The 16,372-nt window shown below is 38.0% G+C and overlaps 1 protein-coding gene and 1 non-coding gene across 5 annotated transcripts in view; one reads left to right on the top strand and one right to left on the bottom strand.

Moving 5' to 3' along the window:
- Window positions 1-16,372, bottom strand: part of MICU2 (mitochondrial calcium uptake 2) — a 97,557-nt gene that overhangs the window by 50,157 nt on the left and 31,028 nt on the right. For 3 of the 4 annotated variants that reach the window (XM_037037085.1, XM_037037086.1, XM_037037087.1), the window contains exons 2-4: window positions 10,298-10,442; window positions 5,122-5,153; window positions 4,945-5,020 (exon numbers count right to left, since the gene is read on the bottom strand). In XM_037037085.1, the coding sequence (XP_036892980.1) occupies window positions 4,945-5,020; window positions 5,122-5,153; window positions 10,298-10,442 (253 nt within the window). The remainder of the gene's footprint in view (window positions 1-4,944; window positions 5,021-5,121; window positions 5,154-10,297; window positions 10,443-16,372) is intronic. The other variant, XM_037037089.1, reaches the window with a different exon arrangement.
- Window positions 7,225-7,331, top strand: LOC118980625 (U6 spliceosomal RNA). Its single transcript, XR_005065151.1, has one exon. It is a non-coding gene; the product is annotated as a U6 spliceosomal RNA (small nuclear RNA).

Genomic DNA, 16,372 nt, shown 5'->3' with positions numbered 1-16,372 from the left:
ACTGAGCTACACCAGCCAGGGCTCTTTTGGACATTTTTAAAAAGATTTATTTATTTTTAGAAAGAGGGTAAGGTAGAAAGACAAGAGAAACATCAATGTGTGGTTGCCTCTTGCACACCCCTTACTACCTACAGGAGGAGCTCGCCTACAACCCAGGCATGTGCCCTGACTGGGAAGTGAACTGACGACCTTTGGTTTGCAGGCCCACGCTCAATGCACTGAGCTACACCAGCCAGATCTGCCATTTTTAAATGTATAGTCCAGGCATTAAATAAGTTCACATTTTTTGTAACCACTATCATCAGGATGTTTTCATCATCACAAACAGAAACTCCATAAACCCAAATTCCCCATTCTTTTCTACTCCCAGCTCCTATAACCTCTAATCCAGTGATTTTCAATCTTTTTTGTGTCACGGTACACATAACTAATTACTAAAATTTTGTGACACACCAAAAAAAATATTTTTTGCTGACCTAACAAAAACAGGCATAAATTTGATTCATTCACACTGGATGACTATTGGGTTGGCTGTTGTCATTTCCCCCCCTGATAATCGAAAGGAAAAGAACTCAGTGCCTCTGACTAAATAGTCAGGTATTGCATGTTTTAAAAATTCTAGCCGCACACCTGTGTGCTGCAGCATACCACTTGAAAATTGCTGGTCTAGGGACTTCCGCCAAGATGGAGGCATAGGTGGAAACACTGTGCCTTCTCCCACAACCAAGTTTAAATAAAACAAAGGATTGGAGAAACAAAGACACAACCAAAGGACAGAAAATTGAATTATACGGAAGTCCGACTACATCTAACCGTTCAACGGGGACGGTAAGAGGGGCGGAGCCAGCAGTGAGCGGGGTCGGGCAGGACAGGGCCCCCGACCCAGGCGCGCAGGCGGACGAGAACCAGCTGGGGTGCGGGGCAGACCGCGGGCGCATATTCGCGCACAGTGAGACAGACCACGCAGNATTCTGTCTCTATTTTAGGGACCTCATACACATGGAATCATACAGTGTATCCTTTCCTAACTGGCTTTATTCACTTAGCATAATGTCTCCAAGACTTATCCATATTGTAGCATTTATTGGAATTTCATTCCTTTTTAAGTTGGAATAATATTCCATTTTATAGATGGACCACAGTTCATTTATCTATCATCCGTTTCCACCTTTTAGCTACTGTGACTAACACTGCTTACAATGGTGTAATAATATAACAGCTGTTTGAGTGTCTGCTTTTTTTAAAATCCTCACCCAAAGACATTCTATCATTGCTTCTAGAGATGAAGAGGTTGAGGAAGAGACACATCAATTAGTTGCATTCTCATATATACCCTGATTGGAGATCAAACCCACAATCTGGGTGAGTGCCCTGATCAGGAATTGAACTCACAACCCTTTGGTCTACAAGACAACAATCCAACCGAGTCACACTGGCCAAAGCCTGAGTCTCTGCTTTTAATTTTTGGGGGTATATATCCAAAGTGGAATTGCTGGATCAAATGGTTATATTATGTTTAACTTTTTGAGGAACATCCATGCTATTTCCCACAGTGGCCATACCATTTTACATCCCTACTAGCAATGTGAAAGTATTACAATTTGTCTACATCCTTGCCAATAATTATTTTCTTTTTTTCCCCTGATAGTAATGGGTGTGAAGTGGCATCTCACTGTGGTTTTGATTTGCATTTCCCTAATAGTCACATTGAGGATCTTTTCATGTGAGAATTAGCCATTTGTATATCTTTGGAGAAATATCTACTCTAGCTTGCCCACTTCTAAATTGGTTTTTTACTGTTGAGTTGTAGAAGTTCTTTACATATCCTGGATATTAGCCCCCTATATATAATCTGCAAATATTTTCTCCCATCCAGTGGGTTGCCTTTTCGCTATTGATAGTGTACTTGATTCACAACTTTTTAATTTTTCTTTTGTTTCTTATGTCTTAAATCTCTTTTTGATATACACGTTTTCCCTTCTCTTTTTTCCCCCCTTTCAATTAATTTGGTGAAGAAACCTGGTTATTTGTCCTGTGAGGGCTATTATAGCCTAGAAAATTTTGATGATTGCATCTTCTTGGTGTCATTTCATATTCCTCTAACTTTTACATTTTCTAATAACTGGTACTTAGATCCAGAGCTGTGCTCAGATGTGGGGATCAAACCAGCAAAGCAGGTATGTGCCCTGACTGGAGATCGAACCTGCAACCTTTTGGTGTATGGGACAAGGCTCCAACCAACTAAGCCACACAGCCAGGGCTATGGCAAGAATTCTTAATAGATGATGCTGTGTATACCAGGAGGCTGAAATGCAAATGTTTATAGAAAATGCTACATATCGCTGAGAGATATTGATAGTAAGAGTTATAGGACTTCAGAAAAATGTGAAATTATTTCCCAAGTTTGGATGATCATTAAGTATAATTTTCACCCATCCTTTAGATGGGTGAAAATTTTAAGTAAGCAGGTATAAGTGGGAAAGACAACTAAGATAAATAAAAATTAATATAAAAATTAAAAAGAGAACCCTGGCCTGTGTGGCTCAGTTGCTGGGAGTGTTGTCCCATAGATCAAAGGGCTGTGGGTTTGATTCTGGTCAGGGCACATGGCTAGGCAGCAAGTTTGGTCCCTGGTCAGGCAGGTACAGGAGGTGGACAATCAATATTTCTCTCTCACATCAATGTTTCTCTGAAACTCTTTCTCTCAGAGCAATGAGTAAAGTGTCCTTGAGTGATAATTAAAATTAAAAAAATTAAAAACAGAGATGTGGGATCCCAGTCATTCAGATCAAGGCAGGTAAGGATTTTACATCCAGGTTTTCTGTGTTTTAGCTGTAACTAACTTCAGGTATATATTTAAATGTCTTTGATGACTTATTTTTTTTTGCATCACCAACTTTTCTGTTGTTTTTATATTTTAGGGCAGGAGTACTTCTCTTTCATAAAAAAGCCTATAGTAAGTCTTCAGACGTTTTTTTCTTTAAAACATTCAATGTTCATATGAAGGCACTCTAATATTAATAGTTGAAGGAACAAAGTATTTCATTCCTTGACTATCACAAAAAAGTCAATAGTTTTTTTCTAATTTTCAAAGGAATATAGCAATGTGAAGAAATGGCCAATGTGCTAGACTGAACTGGGCTTGGTGCCAAAAAAAGACCTCATGTTTCTTTTCTCTAGACATAAGTCCATGTCTTTTACACAGGGGAGCTGTTTATAAAAGAAAATTCTCATCTTTCTTTGATATACTGATGTAAATAAAAAGCTTGTGTGGGAGGAACTCCATCCCACAGAATTCCTCGGATGAGAAATAAGTCATCCTGGACACAATCTTGCTGTTCCGGTGGGGGGTGGCGATTCCCGCCAGTGGAGATTCCCTCTAGTGTAGAATGCCTCAAGCTCTTCTCCCAAATGGCTTTTATTGGTAATGGTACGTGTAGATATATACAGCATACATGCATAGCTTATCAGTCAACATCAAAAGGCTACAGTCATATGAAAACAGGTATTATCTATAGATAACAACTGAAGGAACACAGAGATCTGTAATAGGTCAGGGTTTGTTAGTCATATTAATGCCAGATGGTCTTTGAGACATGGTTTATGAGAGAAGGAGTTTACTCCTTATGCCTTGAGCTTAAAACATCCAGTTTATATCAACAGAGCCATACAAAGCAAAGCAGAGGAAACTTCAAAGGATACAATGTATTTATCAGGCCTGATTCTCACGGGAACCCTTCGTGTTAAAGAGTCGGGTCATGTCTGCCACCTGTGTTACCTGGTTTTCCAGGGAGAATTACTAGCCCCTTTCAGAGCCTGGTCTCATGGGGCTGCAATCTCTGAAACTACACAGAGCGGTCCTAACAAGCTTGAATAAACACAGTTGAGGCAGTGTGAAAATAACATGCTATACTCTCAAGATAGACTATAGACAAGATATTTGTACAAGAGCATTCTAGGCATCTGCCCTCTGAAAATACTTTCTAAAAAAACCTGACACTTAAGAATATTTAGAGGAGAAATAAGTTAATACATTCTTGTCACCTCTAATTGTAAAACAAATGCTATTAAATGGCAATGTTTAAAAAACTGCATGTGAAATAGAGAAATACTTCAAATAATTATATTTAAAAATTTGTTAAAAAGTCCTTAGGAGCCACCTGAAAAGATGATTAAATTCTGTTACTATGCTTCTCTGGAAATATTTAAAAACTGGAGTCATATTTACTTATTTATTTAGAGAGGGGAAAGAGGGGGAGAAAGTGAGGGAGAGAAACATCAATGTGACAGAGCACTACTGATTGAATTTTTAGTTGTCTGCCTCTCACATGCACCCTCACCTGGGACTGAACCCAGAACCCAGACATATACACTGCCCAGGTATTGAACATGCGACCTCTTGCTTTGTGGGACACCATCCAACCAATTGAGCCACACCAGTCAGGGCTATATTTAGTACATTGTTGGGGGTGGTATTACACTGAGAATTCTGCTTGAGTTTAAAAAAGCAGAAAATAACTATGACTTACAATTTCCTTTTTTATAATGCATGGTGGGTACATTTTTTTTATTTCAAGAATATAATATAGTTATTGTTAGCTTGTTATGAGATTGTGGAACTTTGATAATTCTTTTATGTGAATTCTGTGAAGCCTTCTCTTATTACTTTAGACAGTCTGCTTTACTCCTCTATCCTGGCCTTAATGAAAATTGATGCTGAATAATTTATCTGTAATTGCTAAGAGTTAGACAAAGTTATTTATTTAATGAGTATTTTATTATGACTTAAAACATATATTAAATAACATGGTGTTGTAACATTCTCTCTATATAGTCTCCACTGTATACTCTCTAACACATGGCTGTAAACCTCATAACACAATTCGTTAATAATACTTTGGTTAATTAAAACACTTAAGAAGAAACTTAACAAATCACAATTACCTTTATCACCAAGGTCTCTAAAAAAGGTTGATCCACAATGAGTTCTTTGGATTGCTGCCAGTACATCCTTGATATCCTTCGAATATACACATATTAAAATATTTTAATTTATAAAAGTTCATTTTCTATTATAAGGAAAATTTAGAAAAATAACTCCTCCCTACACACACTGCTTACCTTTTCTGTCAGCTTCTTGACTGAAGTTTTACCTAAAGCAAAGAAAAACATTACTTACTACCTACCTACATTCCTTGGTCAAACTTGGTTTCCATTAAGAAAGAAATCATTTAAAAATCAAAATAAACAATAAAATATTTATTTTAAAAAGTCTGGCGATTTTAGCTAAAATTTCTAAATGAAAGTTATGATCCAGAGAATTCTATAGCTGAACACAAAGACACTGCAGGTTCTTTGTAAGCCCTATTTTCTTTTTTAAAAAATTTTATTTATTTATTAGAGGGGAAGGGAAAGACAGGAGAGAAATATCAATGTATGGTTGCCTCTCATGCGTCCCCTGCTGGGAACTGGCCTGCAACCCAGGCATGTGCCCTGACTGGGAATCCAACCTCGATCGTCTGGTTCGCAGGCCCGCGCTCAATCCACTGAGCTACACCAGCCAGGGCTGTAAGCCCTATTTTCAATTTCATTCACTCCATCTCAGACACATGAAGTACTTTGCATACAATACCCTATTAATTTCAGGTGTGCATCACTGTGATTTGACAATTATATGCATTATGAGTGATCACCACAATAAGTCTAGTTACCTTCTGTCACCATACAAAGTTTTTATAATATTATTGACCACATTCCTTATGCTCTATTTTACCTCTTATTCCCCATCACTTATTTTGGCTGCCCTGTAACATCCCTGCTCTGGAAACCACCAGTTTGTTTCCTGTATTTATGAATTTGGGGTTTTTTTTTTAGATTCCATATAAGTGAAATCATACATTTGTCTTTGTCTTATTTCACGCAGCATAATACCTTTCAGGTCCATCCACTGACATGAAATCTTACTAAGTATCTTTGACTTACCTTAGTTGTCTGCATCATAAATTCTTGCCAAACATAGTTTTGTTTACATAATTATTAAAAATCTGTGTCTTTGTGCTTTACTGATTAAAAAATACAGCTTCATGTTTTAGAAAGCTATATTTTTGAACCCTGAAAAGTTTTCTTAAGCTTAGAACTCTGTAGTCAAATTTAAAAGGCTAACATGACTGTCCACTCTAAGATGATATCACTTTTAATAGTTTGCTACTGGATTTAAATTCTTTCAGGTTTCAGCCATTTTCTCTACTGATTATATCACTTTCCTCTTACCCACTGTAATTCTAAAGCTATCACATTGTTTCTTTTGTTGGAACTTATTCTGATAGTCTCTGCCATTTTACACATCTAGAATAATGCTGGAAAAGGTCCTGTTTTGTTTCTTACATAAGCCATATGCATCACAAACTTCCATTTGCTCTCAAAAAGAAGTTCCTTCAGTACACTGAAAATTCATGTGACAAGTTAAAAAAAATAAATACTTTCACATGTCCTTCCTTCTGTAGTTTGGATGCTTAATTAGGACTATAAACTTAGTGGGGATAAATTCTATTATTTGATGTAATAAATTGTCAAGATTTTATTTTTGTATTATTAATAATATTATTATGGATATTATGGTTTTTAGAAACACTTATGACCATGTTCATAAGCTTAGGTATTCCAGTTTGGGTTCATTTTTACTCCTTGATACATTATTACATGTCACCAAATAACAAAGAACCCTAGACTGTAATATTAAGTACTATCCCATGAGATGGTCACATAGATAAACCTTACCAATTATTTTACAAATCTAAGAGTCCATGTGAATGTGTATGTCGAATTGTAGTAATATGATGTTGATACACACCCCAGAAAACTGTGTAGTACACGTGTTTTTCTATCTTTGCATATTCTATTAACTTAAAAAAAGAACAATAATTCACATGCCTCATACTGTTTTTCTTAAAGTTGTGTAACAAATTATTCATTACCATATGCACTTACATTTTTAGACATTTAAGGTTAGTCTTATCAGTTTTTTAAAGGAAGACTGATCCTTGTTCCTAATGGAAGAAGTGTTCCAGGAAGTAAATCTGACATCTAGAAGGTGACATCTTGAGATGACAGTATCGATGATTTCTGAGAAATAAGATAATTTCTAAGGGATCCTATATCTACTTCATAGCTAGATTCCTTTCTGGCCTTTCAGGAATCTTTGTGCTTAAAAAAAAATCCTTCTATGTGCTCGCTTTGGCAGCACATATACTAAAATTGGAACAATACAGAGAAGATTAGCATGGCCCTTGAGCAAGGATGAAACGCAAGTTCGTGAAGCACTCCATATTTTTCTGAAATAGAGAACAGGGGGACAGTGACCAGAGGTGAGAGGGGAGGGAATTTCAGGGGGGAAAGGGGAAGGATTTACAGGAACTGGTATAAAGGACACATGGACAACAATTAAGGGGGGTGGAAATGGGAAGGAGGTGGGGAGCACTTGGGGGGGTGGGCTGGGATAGGAGTAAAAGACAGAAAACTGTACGTGAACAATAATTAAATTAAAAAAAATCCTTCTACTTGAAACTCAGGAAGGAAGGTAAATTTTGACTCCCTGCAGTTGGTAGCCTTGATGCCAAACAGTTGAGCCAATACAATTCAATATGTGAATGAAATAAACATAAAGGTACAAGCTAATCAAATAATATAACACCAGAATCACAGCTAAGAACTAATTTGTAAAACCCTACTGAGGCAGATATTCCATATATCTTGTACCTTTATGCAGCTCAGGGCTTAGAATTTAAATATTTGTTGAATGAATACTTGAATAAAAATTAGAAAAGATTTCAGAATGTCTCTGTAGTGAGACCCCTGCCTTCACATGGCTAATAAATTTTTATCCCCATTTTACAAACAAACAGACAGGGCCCAGGGCCCAGGACCCAGCAAAGGCGAAGAGGAATTAGGTCATGATACAGGCATTGCAGGGTTTCCTTTGTCACACAGACCTTTCGAAGACAGGTGTTGGACATCTTGAGTTCCATTAAAGCAGGAACCTGTAGACTAGTTTCAACACTTCAGAATACTGCACAGAATTGACTGCTAAGCATGTATGATCATAGCCAGTTTTTTTTTTTTGCTTTTGATTATAACTTGGTACTTGTATATATATTTCTTTTCCCACGCTGGAACCCTGGGTTGCATGGTCTGTCTTGCTCCCCAGTTGTCCCTCCCAGTTTATCTGCATGTGAATGTGGGACCGCCTGGTCTGCCAGCCGCCACCTTACCTGCCCAGTCCTCCAGCCGCTGACTTGCCACACTTCCTCCCTGCCCGGCTACCCATCTCTGCCTTTTCTACCAGTCTGGATCAATGTTTCTTCTTTAGCTCCTTGGTTGTCAGACTTCCATCCAGTTTGATTTTCTGGCAGTTATGGTGTGTTTTTTTGTTTTTAAATTTGCTGTTGTCCTTCTTTTGGTTGTATGAGGAGGCAAGTGTATCTACCTACATCTCCATCTTGGCTGGAAGTCTTCTCTTTGAGCCATTTAAGTATGCTATTCCACTGCCTTCTGTCTTCCATTGTTTCTGTTGAATCAGCCATTATGTCAAGTGGGTCCCTAGTAAGTGGTAAGTCATTTTATTTGGCTGCTGTCAAGATTTCTTCTTGTCTTTGATTTCAGTAGTTTTACTAGCATGCGTCTGTTATTACATCTCTTTATGTTTATCATACTTGGAAATTGGTGACCTTGCTGGACATGATCAGTGTTTGTCAACAAAGTTCTGAAGTTTTCAGCTGTTATTTGTTCTAATATTTTTTTCCTGCTCCCTTCTCTCTCTCCTCTCCTGGTACTCCCATTAAGCATATGTTGGTATACTGTATTTAATGGTGTCCCACATTTTCTGAGACTTCAGTTTTCTTCAGTCTTTTTCTTCTCTGTTCTTCAGATTGCATAATCTTTATCAATATGTCTTTACATTCACTGGCACTCTTTCTTGACATTTCTAATCTACTGTTGAGCTCCTCTAGTGAAATTTTCATTTCAGTTATTCTAGAATTTCTATTTGGTTCTTCTAAAATAATTTCTATCTTTTATTTGATATTATTTATTTGATGTGACATTATCATTGTAATATATTTTACATCATTAATAATGTTTTAGTTCTCTGAGGATACATATAATGGTATTTTAAATGTTTTTTCTGCTTACTCTGAGGTCTGGATGTACTCACAAGCAGTTTCTGTTGACTGTTTCGTCCAGTGGAATACTTTGCTATTTCCCGCCCCCCCCCAANCCCAGTGTCCATCAGATTCTTACTATTTCCCGCCCCCCCCCCCCAATGTTTCATTGTTTTTTGAAACTGGACATTTGAGCTAATATATAGTAGCAACTTTGGGAGCTAGCTTCCCCCTTACCGCAGGACTTCCTATTTGCTTGATCACTTGTTTAGTGTTTGGCTATTGTTGGTTCCTCTGATGTTGTTTCTCAGGGAAGCACAACTTTGGAAATGCCCAGTCATGGGGTTGACACTAATCTGGCACTCTCTTGGTTTCCTTCCTTGACCACATTAAAGTGTTAAACTCCATTAATTGCCAGTTGGCTGTTTGTTATTTTCAAGAATGCCTTGGGACATAAGTTGCTCTTAGGGTCCGAGTACCTTATCTTAGCCCATTTCCCCTGTCCCATATATAGCTACCAACAGGGCAGTACTTCTACCACACTTCAAAAAGTGTCAGGAAGCCAAGAAATTGTCACAGAACACTCCTACAATATAAGGCCCAGAGGATGGGGCTGTATCGACTCTCTGTAAAGTAAAAGAGACTAGTTTAGATAATAAAATGAAGAATTTCTGATACCACTTGAAGTAACAGAGAGGTAGAAATTATGTAATTATAGCTTTTGGACGATTCCTTCTTATTCTTTTTTTTTTTTAACCAATGGCCTCATGACTCCATTATGTGACCCTTTTAAATGCTCTAGTTTCATTTTTTTGACCAATTTAAAATATTAATACCACCAAACACCTCTATGCCAGATAAAATAATCATTCTATTAATAAATCATCTGGTGACATTAAAAACTTAACTATTTTTCCTTTTTCTCTTTAGAAAAACCTATATACAAACCAACTATTTCTTAGAAAAATTCATGTGTAAAAGTTTAACTGTACTGTGTCACAATGGTTGAAACATCTAAACAGTAAGAAAATGCACGGCATGAGGAATAATAATTAAAATGAAGAAAACCTGTGTACCAATTATGAAAAACGGGTTTTTCAGGCACAATATTTGTTTTTTTAAAATTAAAAAGAAAAACTCACGTTCTATGTGCTCAAACATTACTGAAAAGAGGAAGTCTCGTGGTGTCATGTAATATTCTCCTTCATGTTCCAGTGAAGAAAACTGCATGAAGCGCTGTTTACGAAGAGACAACTTCTCCATCATCTTTCCACAGGAAGCATTTTCCTAACAGAAAAAATAACAGCAATGTATTAGGCCCCAACTTAGGTCCTCTAGAATGATTTTATAATTAATGAATAAATGTGTAAAATAATACAAGAGAGTAAGAAGTGACATGAAGAAATACAAAGTAGAGTAATACATCTCGTGGCATAATATAGGATAAGACAAAGTAGGATAAGAAACTTATACAGAGTACTGTTTTAGACAGGACATTCAGGAAAGGCCTTTATAAAGAGGTGACATTAAGGAAACAAAATGAGGTACAGCTACTGAGCCATGGGCTCTCAGTAGAAAGAGTATGCTAAGCTTGAGGTAAAGATGAGAATAAGCTTTGTGTGTTCAAGGAGCATTATGGCAGAAGATAAATTCAGAAGATAAGGTGAGCAAAAATCATATAAGCTGTGCTTTCATAAAGATAAAATATAGAATATCTAGTAAATAGTTCTGCTTTGAGAAATATATTTATATTACAGGTAAAAAGTGCAAAAAGAACAAAAAGGGGTAAAATATTGCTAAGGGTAGGAGCCTGTAGCCCAGCCAACAGGATCTAGATCTTGACCCAAATGTTGATAGAGACAAGGTTGAAATACTTGTTAACCTTTCACTGAACACTTATTGTGTGCAAGGCATTGTATTAATTAATCATTTTACATGGATTAGTTAGTCCTCACAATAACTAAAGAACAGATACTATACCAGATATGAAAGCTATAAAGTAAATGGCAGAATCAGGATAAATCTCCTTTTTTATAGAGTTTATTTATTTATTTATCTTTAGAGGGGAAGGGAAGGAGAAAGGGAGAGAAATATCAATGTATGGTTGCCTCTCATGAGTCCCCTGCTGGGAACTGGCCTGCACCCCAGGCATGTGCCCTGACTGGGAATCCAACCGCTGTTGTTTGGTTCACAGGCCCGTGCACAATCCACTGAGCTACACCAGCCAGGGTGTCAGGATAAATCTCTTAACGAGCATACCATTCTCCTACTCATGGCTGGGCATTGTGTCCCAAGCAGAATGAATGAAGATGACATACTAGTTAACACAGATACCAAGGTCAATACAGTAACCTTGACACAGGAACATGTGAGCTGTGAAATCCAAAACCACACTCTCATCTTAGATTATGAGATCCGTCCAGAAGGTATCTGGCCATGTAATATGAAAATTACAGATATTTATTGAAGAAGATACAGGAAACAATAAACATTGTACATAGAACAATGATGCCTCAGTCTCCTTCAGAGTAGGCATCTTGGGACCTCACACAGTTCTCCCAATTGCCATCAGCTGTCTGGTCATATGTTCTTGAATCTTATCAATGATCTGAAATCTTTTCCCTTTCAAAGGTGATTTTAATTTTGGAAAAAGCCAGATGTCACAGGGTGCCAAATCTGAGCTGTAGGGGGTGTAGAGTCACCTGGGTAATTTGATGTTTCACCAAAAATCTCTGCATGAGATGCAATGCATGAGCAGGCACACTGTCATGATGAAGTTGCTAATCACCAGTTGCCCATAGCTGTGGCCTTCTGAATCATCAGAATATCTTCAGTGGAGGAAGATTCAAACTTAATAAAAAATTGGATGCAGATTCACTGCTCTACTTACTCAGTCATTTTGAATGCAAAAGCCACACACTAAACATGCTCACTGAACAGCATCTACTACCCCCACTGACTAGTACAGTGAAGTCATCATTGTTCATGCATGGGCATTCCAGTCTACTCTCCTTGGTTGCCAGGTTACAATGATTTTGTGCAAACTATTCTCCTTATATTAATAATGGTTAGACTTTTTTCAGACAGACCTACTGGCTTTCCTTAAGGTACTGCTGTGACTTGGGTAAAATTCTTCCCTGGACACACCACTTCCCTTTCACACTCACTATTGATCTGTTATTCACACAAATGATGTTCAGGGAGCACACTGGATCTGAAATAGGGAAAAATAAATTATAGTGGCTTAAACCTCTCCAGATTCAAAGCTCCTTTTTGGCTAATCTCAGTTCTCTTTCCTGATTTGACAGTGAATATCTTGGGCAGCTAGCTTTATAACTCTTTTGTGTTTTGTGCTGTTTCTACCAGAGTACTGAATATATATGGAATACTCACTAATACCACAATGATCTGTACCCCTGTCTTCTCTAGAACTTGTCTATTTATGTCTTTTGTTTCCTTTCCCCTTAAATTACTAACAAAAATCACTTGAGGGGTATATTTTAATTACACGAGTCCATACCCATCCTAGTCATCAGAAAACTAAATTTTATTAATAATTTCTGAACATTTTACACATGAGGAAGATATAGTAACATCTTTAAACAAAACAATGTAAGTGACTGTAGGAAACAGTAATAAGATGAACATTAATTCATACTAGAATGTCCTAAGAAGTTTGGCAATAAATTTACACAAAGCATAATATGGGATAAGGAAGGAGGGTCAGTAAGAGTCTCCTCAGTAAATGTCACAGCCCCTGGCAAAGTCCTAGATATGAAAGATAGCACAGTACATTTAAAGAACTGAAAGAAGGTGAACATGGACAATATATTAGCTCAAAGAATATTTTTATTTATTATATAATTGTTAATATATAATCTATTGAGATTTGTTAATAAGTAAATAATTTATCCAGAAATATAGTATATATTTGAATGCTTTTATATTTCCTAATATCTAAGTTTTTCATGACTGATTAAAAAATGCCTTTACCAACATTTTAATTCTTTTTGTATAAACTTTTCTTTTAAACTTTACCTAAAAGGGGTCCATTACTCATTTATCTTCCTCAACTGGTGTCATAACAAGTTGATTAACATGCATTTTGTGTGTTATATTATACATACTTACTTACTTCATACAATGAAGTAAGCTAGAGCAGAAGGTTTGATTTCATTTATTTATTTTTAATATATTTTATTGATTATACCATTACAGTTGTTCTATTCCCTCCCTTCATTCCCCTCCACCCGCACACTCCCTCCCCCACCATTCTCCCCCCCTTAGTTTATAACCACGTGTCTCAAGTTCTTTAGATTCTATATTTCCCCCACTATTCTCACCCTCCCCCCTATCTATTTTCTACCTACCATCTATGCTATTTTCTGTGCCTTCTCCCCCCTTCTCCTCCTCCCACCCCAGTTTCTAACCCTCCATGTGTTCTTCATTTCTATGGTTCCACTCCTGATCTAGCTGTCCTCTTGGTTTGCTTTTGTTTTAGGTGTGGTTGTTAATAACTGTGTGATTGCTGTCCTTTCACTGTTCATATTTTTCACCTTCTTTTTCTTATATAAGTCCCTTTAGCATTTCATATAATAAGGGCTTGGTGATGATGAACTCCTTGAACTTAACCTTCTCTGAGAAGCACTTTATCTGCCCTTCCATTCTAAATGAAAGTTTTGCTGGATAAATCAATCTTGGCTGTAGGTCTTTGGATTTCATGACTTGGAATACTTCTTTCCAGCCCCTTCTTGCCTGTAAGGTCTCTTTTGAGAAATGAGCTCACAGTCTGATGGGTACTCCTTTGTAGGTGACTGTCCCCTTATCCCTTGCTGCTTCTAGGATTCTCTCCTTTATTTTAGTCTTGGCTAATGTAATTATGATGTGCCTTGGTGTGTTCCTTCTTGGGTCCAACTTCTTTGGGACTTTCCAAGCTTCCTGGATTTCCTGGAAGTCTATTTCCTTGGCCAGATTGGGGAAGTTCTCCTTTATTATTTGTTCAAATACGTTTTCCACTCGTGGCTGTTTCTTTCCCCCTTCTGGTACCCCTATAATCCGGATGTTGGAACGTTTAAAGATGTCCTGGAGGTTCCTAAGCCTCTCCTCATTTTTTCGAATTCTTGTTTCTTCATAGTTTTCTGTTTGGTCATTTCTTCCTTCCTTCTGGTCCATTCCATTGATTTGAGTCCCAGTTTCCTTTCCATCGCTATTGGTTTCCTGGACATCTCCCTTCATTTCAATTAGTTTAGCCTTCATATGTTCCTCTAATTTGTGACTATAATCAACCAGTTCTGTGAGCATCCTGATAAATAGTGTCTTGATTTGTGCTTCTGAGAGGCTGGCAATTTCTCGGTCACTTAGAGTTATTGGCTCTGGGACTTTCAATTCTTCTTGCGCCATCTTTTGGGCTGTTCGTGCCTGTTCCGTAGCAGGATTGGAGCCTTAAAGTGTTCACTAGAGCAGGGCAACTAAGTCGCTGGGTTGTGACGTTGTATGTGGGGGCGGGGTCAAAGAGGGACAATGGCTTCCTGTCTGCCACCTGCCGCCACGGCCCCCACTGGCGCTGCAGCCACCACCGTCACCAGGCCCACGGGTTTCGTTCCACTGCATGTGAGTGTGCCACCGCCATCAGCCCTCCACCACTGGGTTCGCCCCCTGGGGCCTGTGTGGTCCATCTCACTGTGCGAGAATGTGCGACCAAGGTCAGTCTGCCCCGCACCCCGACTGGTTCCGGGCTGCCTGCGGTCCTAGGTCGGGGGATCTGTCCTGCCCGACCCAGCTCCGCTGCTGATTCCGCCTCTCTTACCGTCCCGGTTGAACGGTTCGTAGTTGTCGGACTTCTGTATAATTCAGTTTTCTGGTCTTTGGGTGTGTCCTTGTTCTCCAAACCTTTGTTGTATTCAAACTTGGTTGTGGGAGAAGGCACAGTGTTTCCACCTATGCCTCCATCTTGGCGGAAGTCCTAGAGCATAAGGTTTGTATGTAAGTTTTTACAAATTGTTGCAAATCTCCAAAATGTTTCCCATTTACAGAAAAAAAAACTGCATATAAGTGGACCTATGCAGTTCAAATCCATGTTATTCATGGGTCAAGTATAGACATAGATTGGGCTTTTCATAAATACTATTACATAACAAATAAAGTTAGACCATAAGATACAAATCTTTTATTCATTCCAACATGGTTAACATATTTATTTTTCTTTACATAATTACATATGTCCCCAGTTACACCCATTTGCCCACCTCCCTTCTGCCCTCAAACCCCTTCTTTTTGGCCATCACCACATGGTTGTACGTGTGTGCTCCTGGGTTATGCATATAAGTTCTTTGGCTAACCCCTTCAAATTCTTTCATCCAGCCCCCACAGTCCCTTCCCCTCTGACAGCTGTCAATCTGTTCTATGTATTTATGTCTGTTTCTATTTTGTTCCTCAGTTATTTTATTCAATAACTTTCACATCTAAGTGAGATCATACGTTATTTATCTTTCACTGACTGACTTATTTCACATAGCATAATAATCCCAGTCCAGGTCGATCAATGCTGTTGCAAAAGGTAAACTTTTCCCCCACCTGTAAAAAAAAATAGTGCATTGTGTGAATGTATTGTGACTTTCTAAACCATTTATCTACTGATGAGTATCTAAGCTGTTTCCAAATTTTGGTTATTGAAAAAACGGCTATGAATGTGGGGTGCACATATTCTTTGAGGAAACTATGTTTTCCACAATGGCTGCATCACTCTGCATTCCCACTGTCAATGTACTAGGATTCCCTCACCAGCACTTGATGTTTGTTGATTTATTGATAACATCTGACAGGCCTGAGATGGTATTTAATTGTGGTTTTAATTTGTATCTATATGATGATGAGGACCTTAAGCATTTTTACATGTGTATTGGACATTTGTATGTCTTCTTTTTTTAAAAAATATACTTTATTGATTATGGCATTACAGTTGTCCCATTCCTTCCCCTTCATTTCCCTCCACCCTGCACACCCTCTCCTCCCCACATTCCCCTCTTTAGTTCATGTCCATGTATCGTAAGTTCTTTAGTTTCTACATTCCCCACACTATTCTTGCCCTCCCCGTCTATTTTCTACCTACCATCTATGGTACTTATTCTCTGTACGTTCTTCCCCATTCTCCTCCTCCCACTCCCCTGTTGGTAACCCTCCATGTGATCTCCATTTCTGTGGCTCCGCTCCTGATCTAG

This window comes from Sturnira hondurensis, unplaced genomic scaffold, assembly GCF_014824575.4.
Source record: "Sturnira hondurensis isolate 20B ecotype Veracruz unplaced genomic scaffold, ASM1482457v3 Scaffold0022910, whole genome shotgun sequence".
Taxonomy (NCBI): domain Eukaryota; kingdom Metazoa; phylum Chordata; class Mammalia; order Chiroptera; family Phyllostomidae; genus Sturnira; species Sturnira hondurensis.
This window is presented reverse-complemented; position numbering and strand designations above follow the sequence as displayed.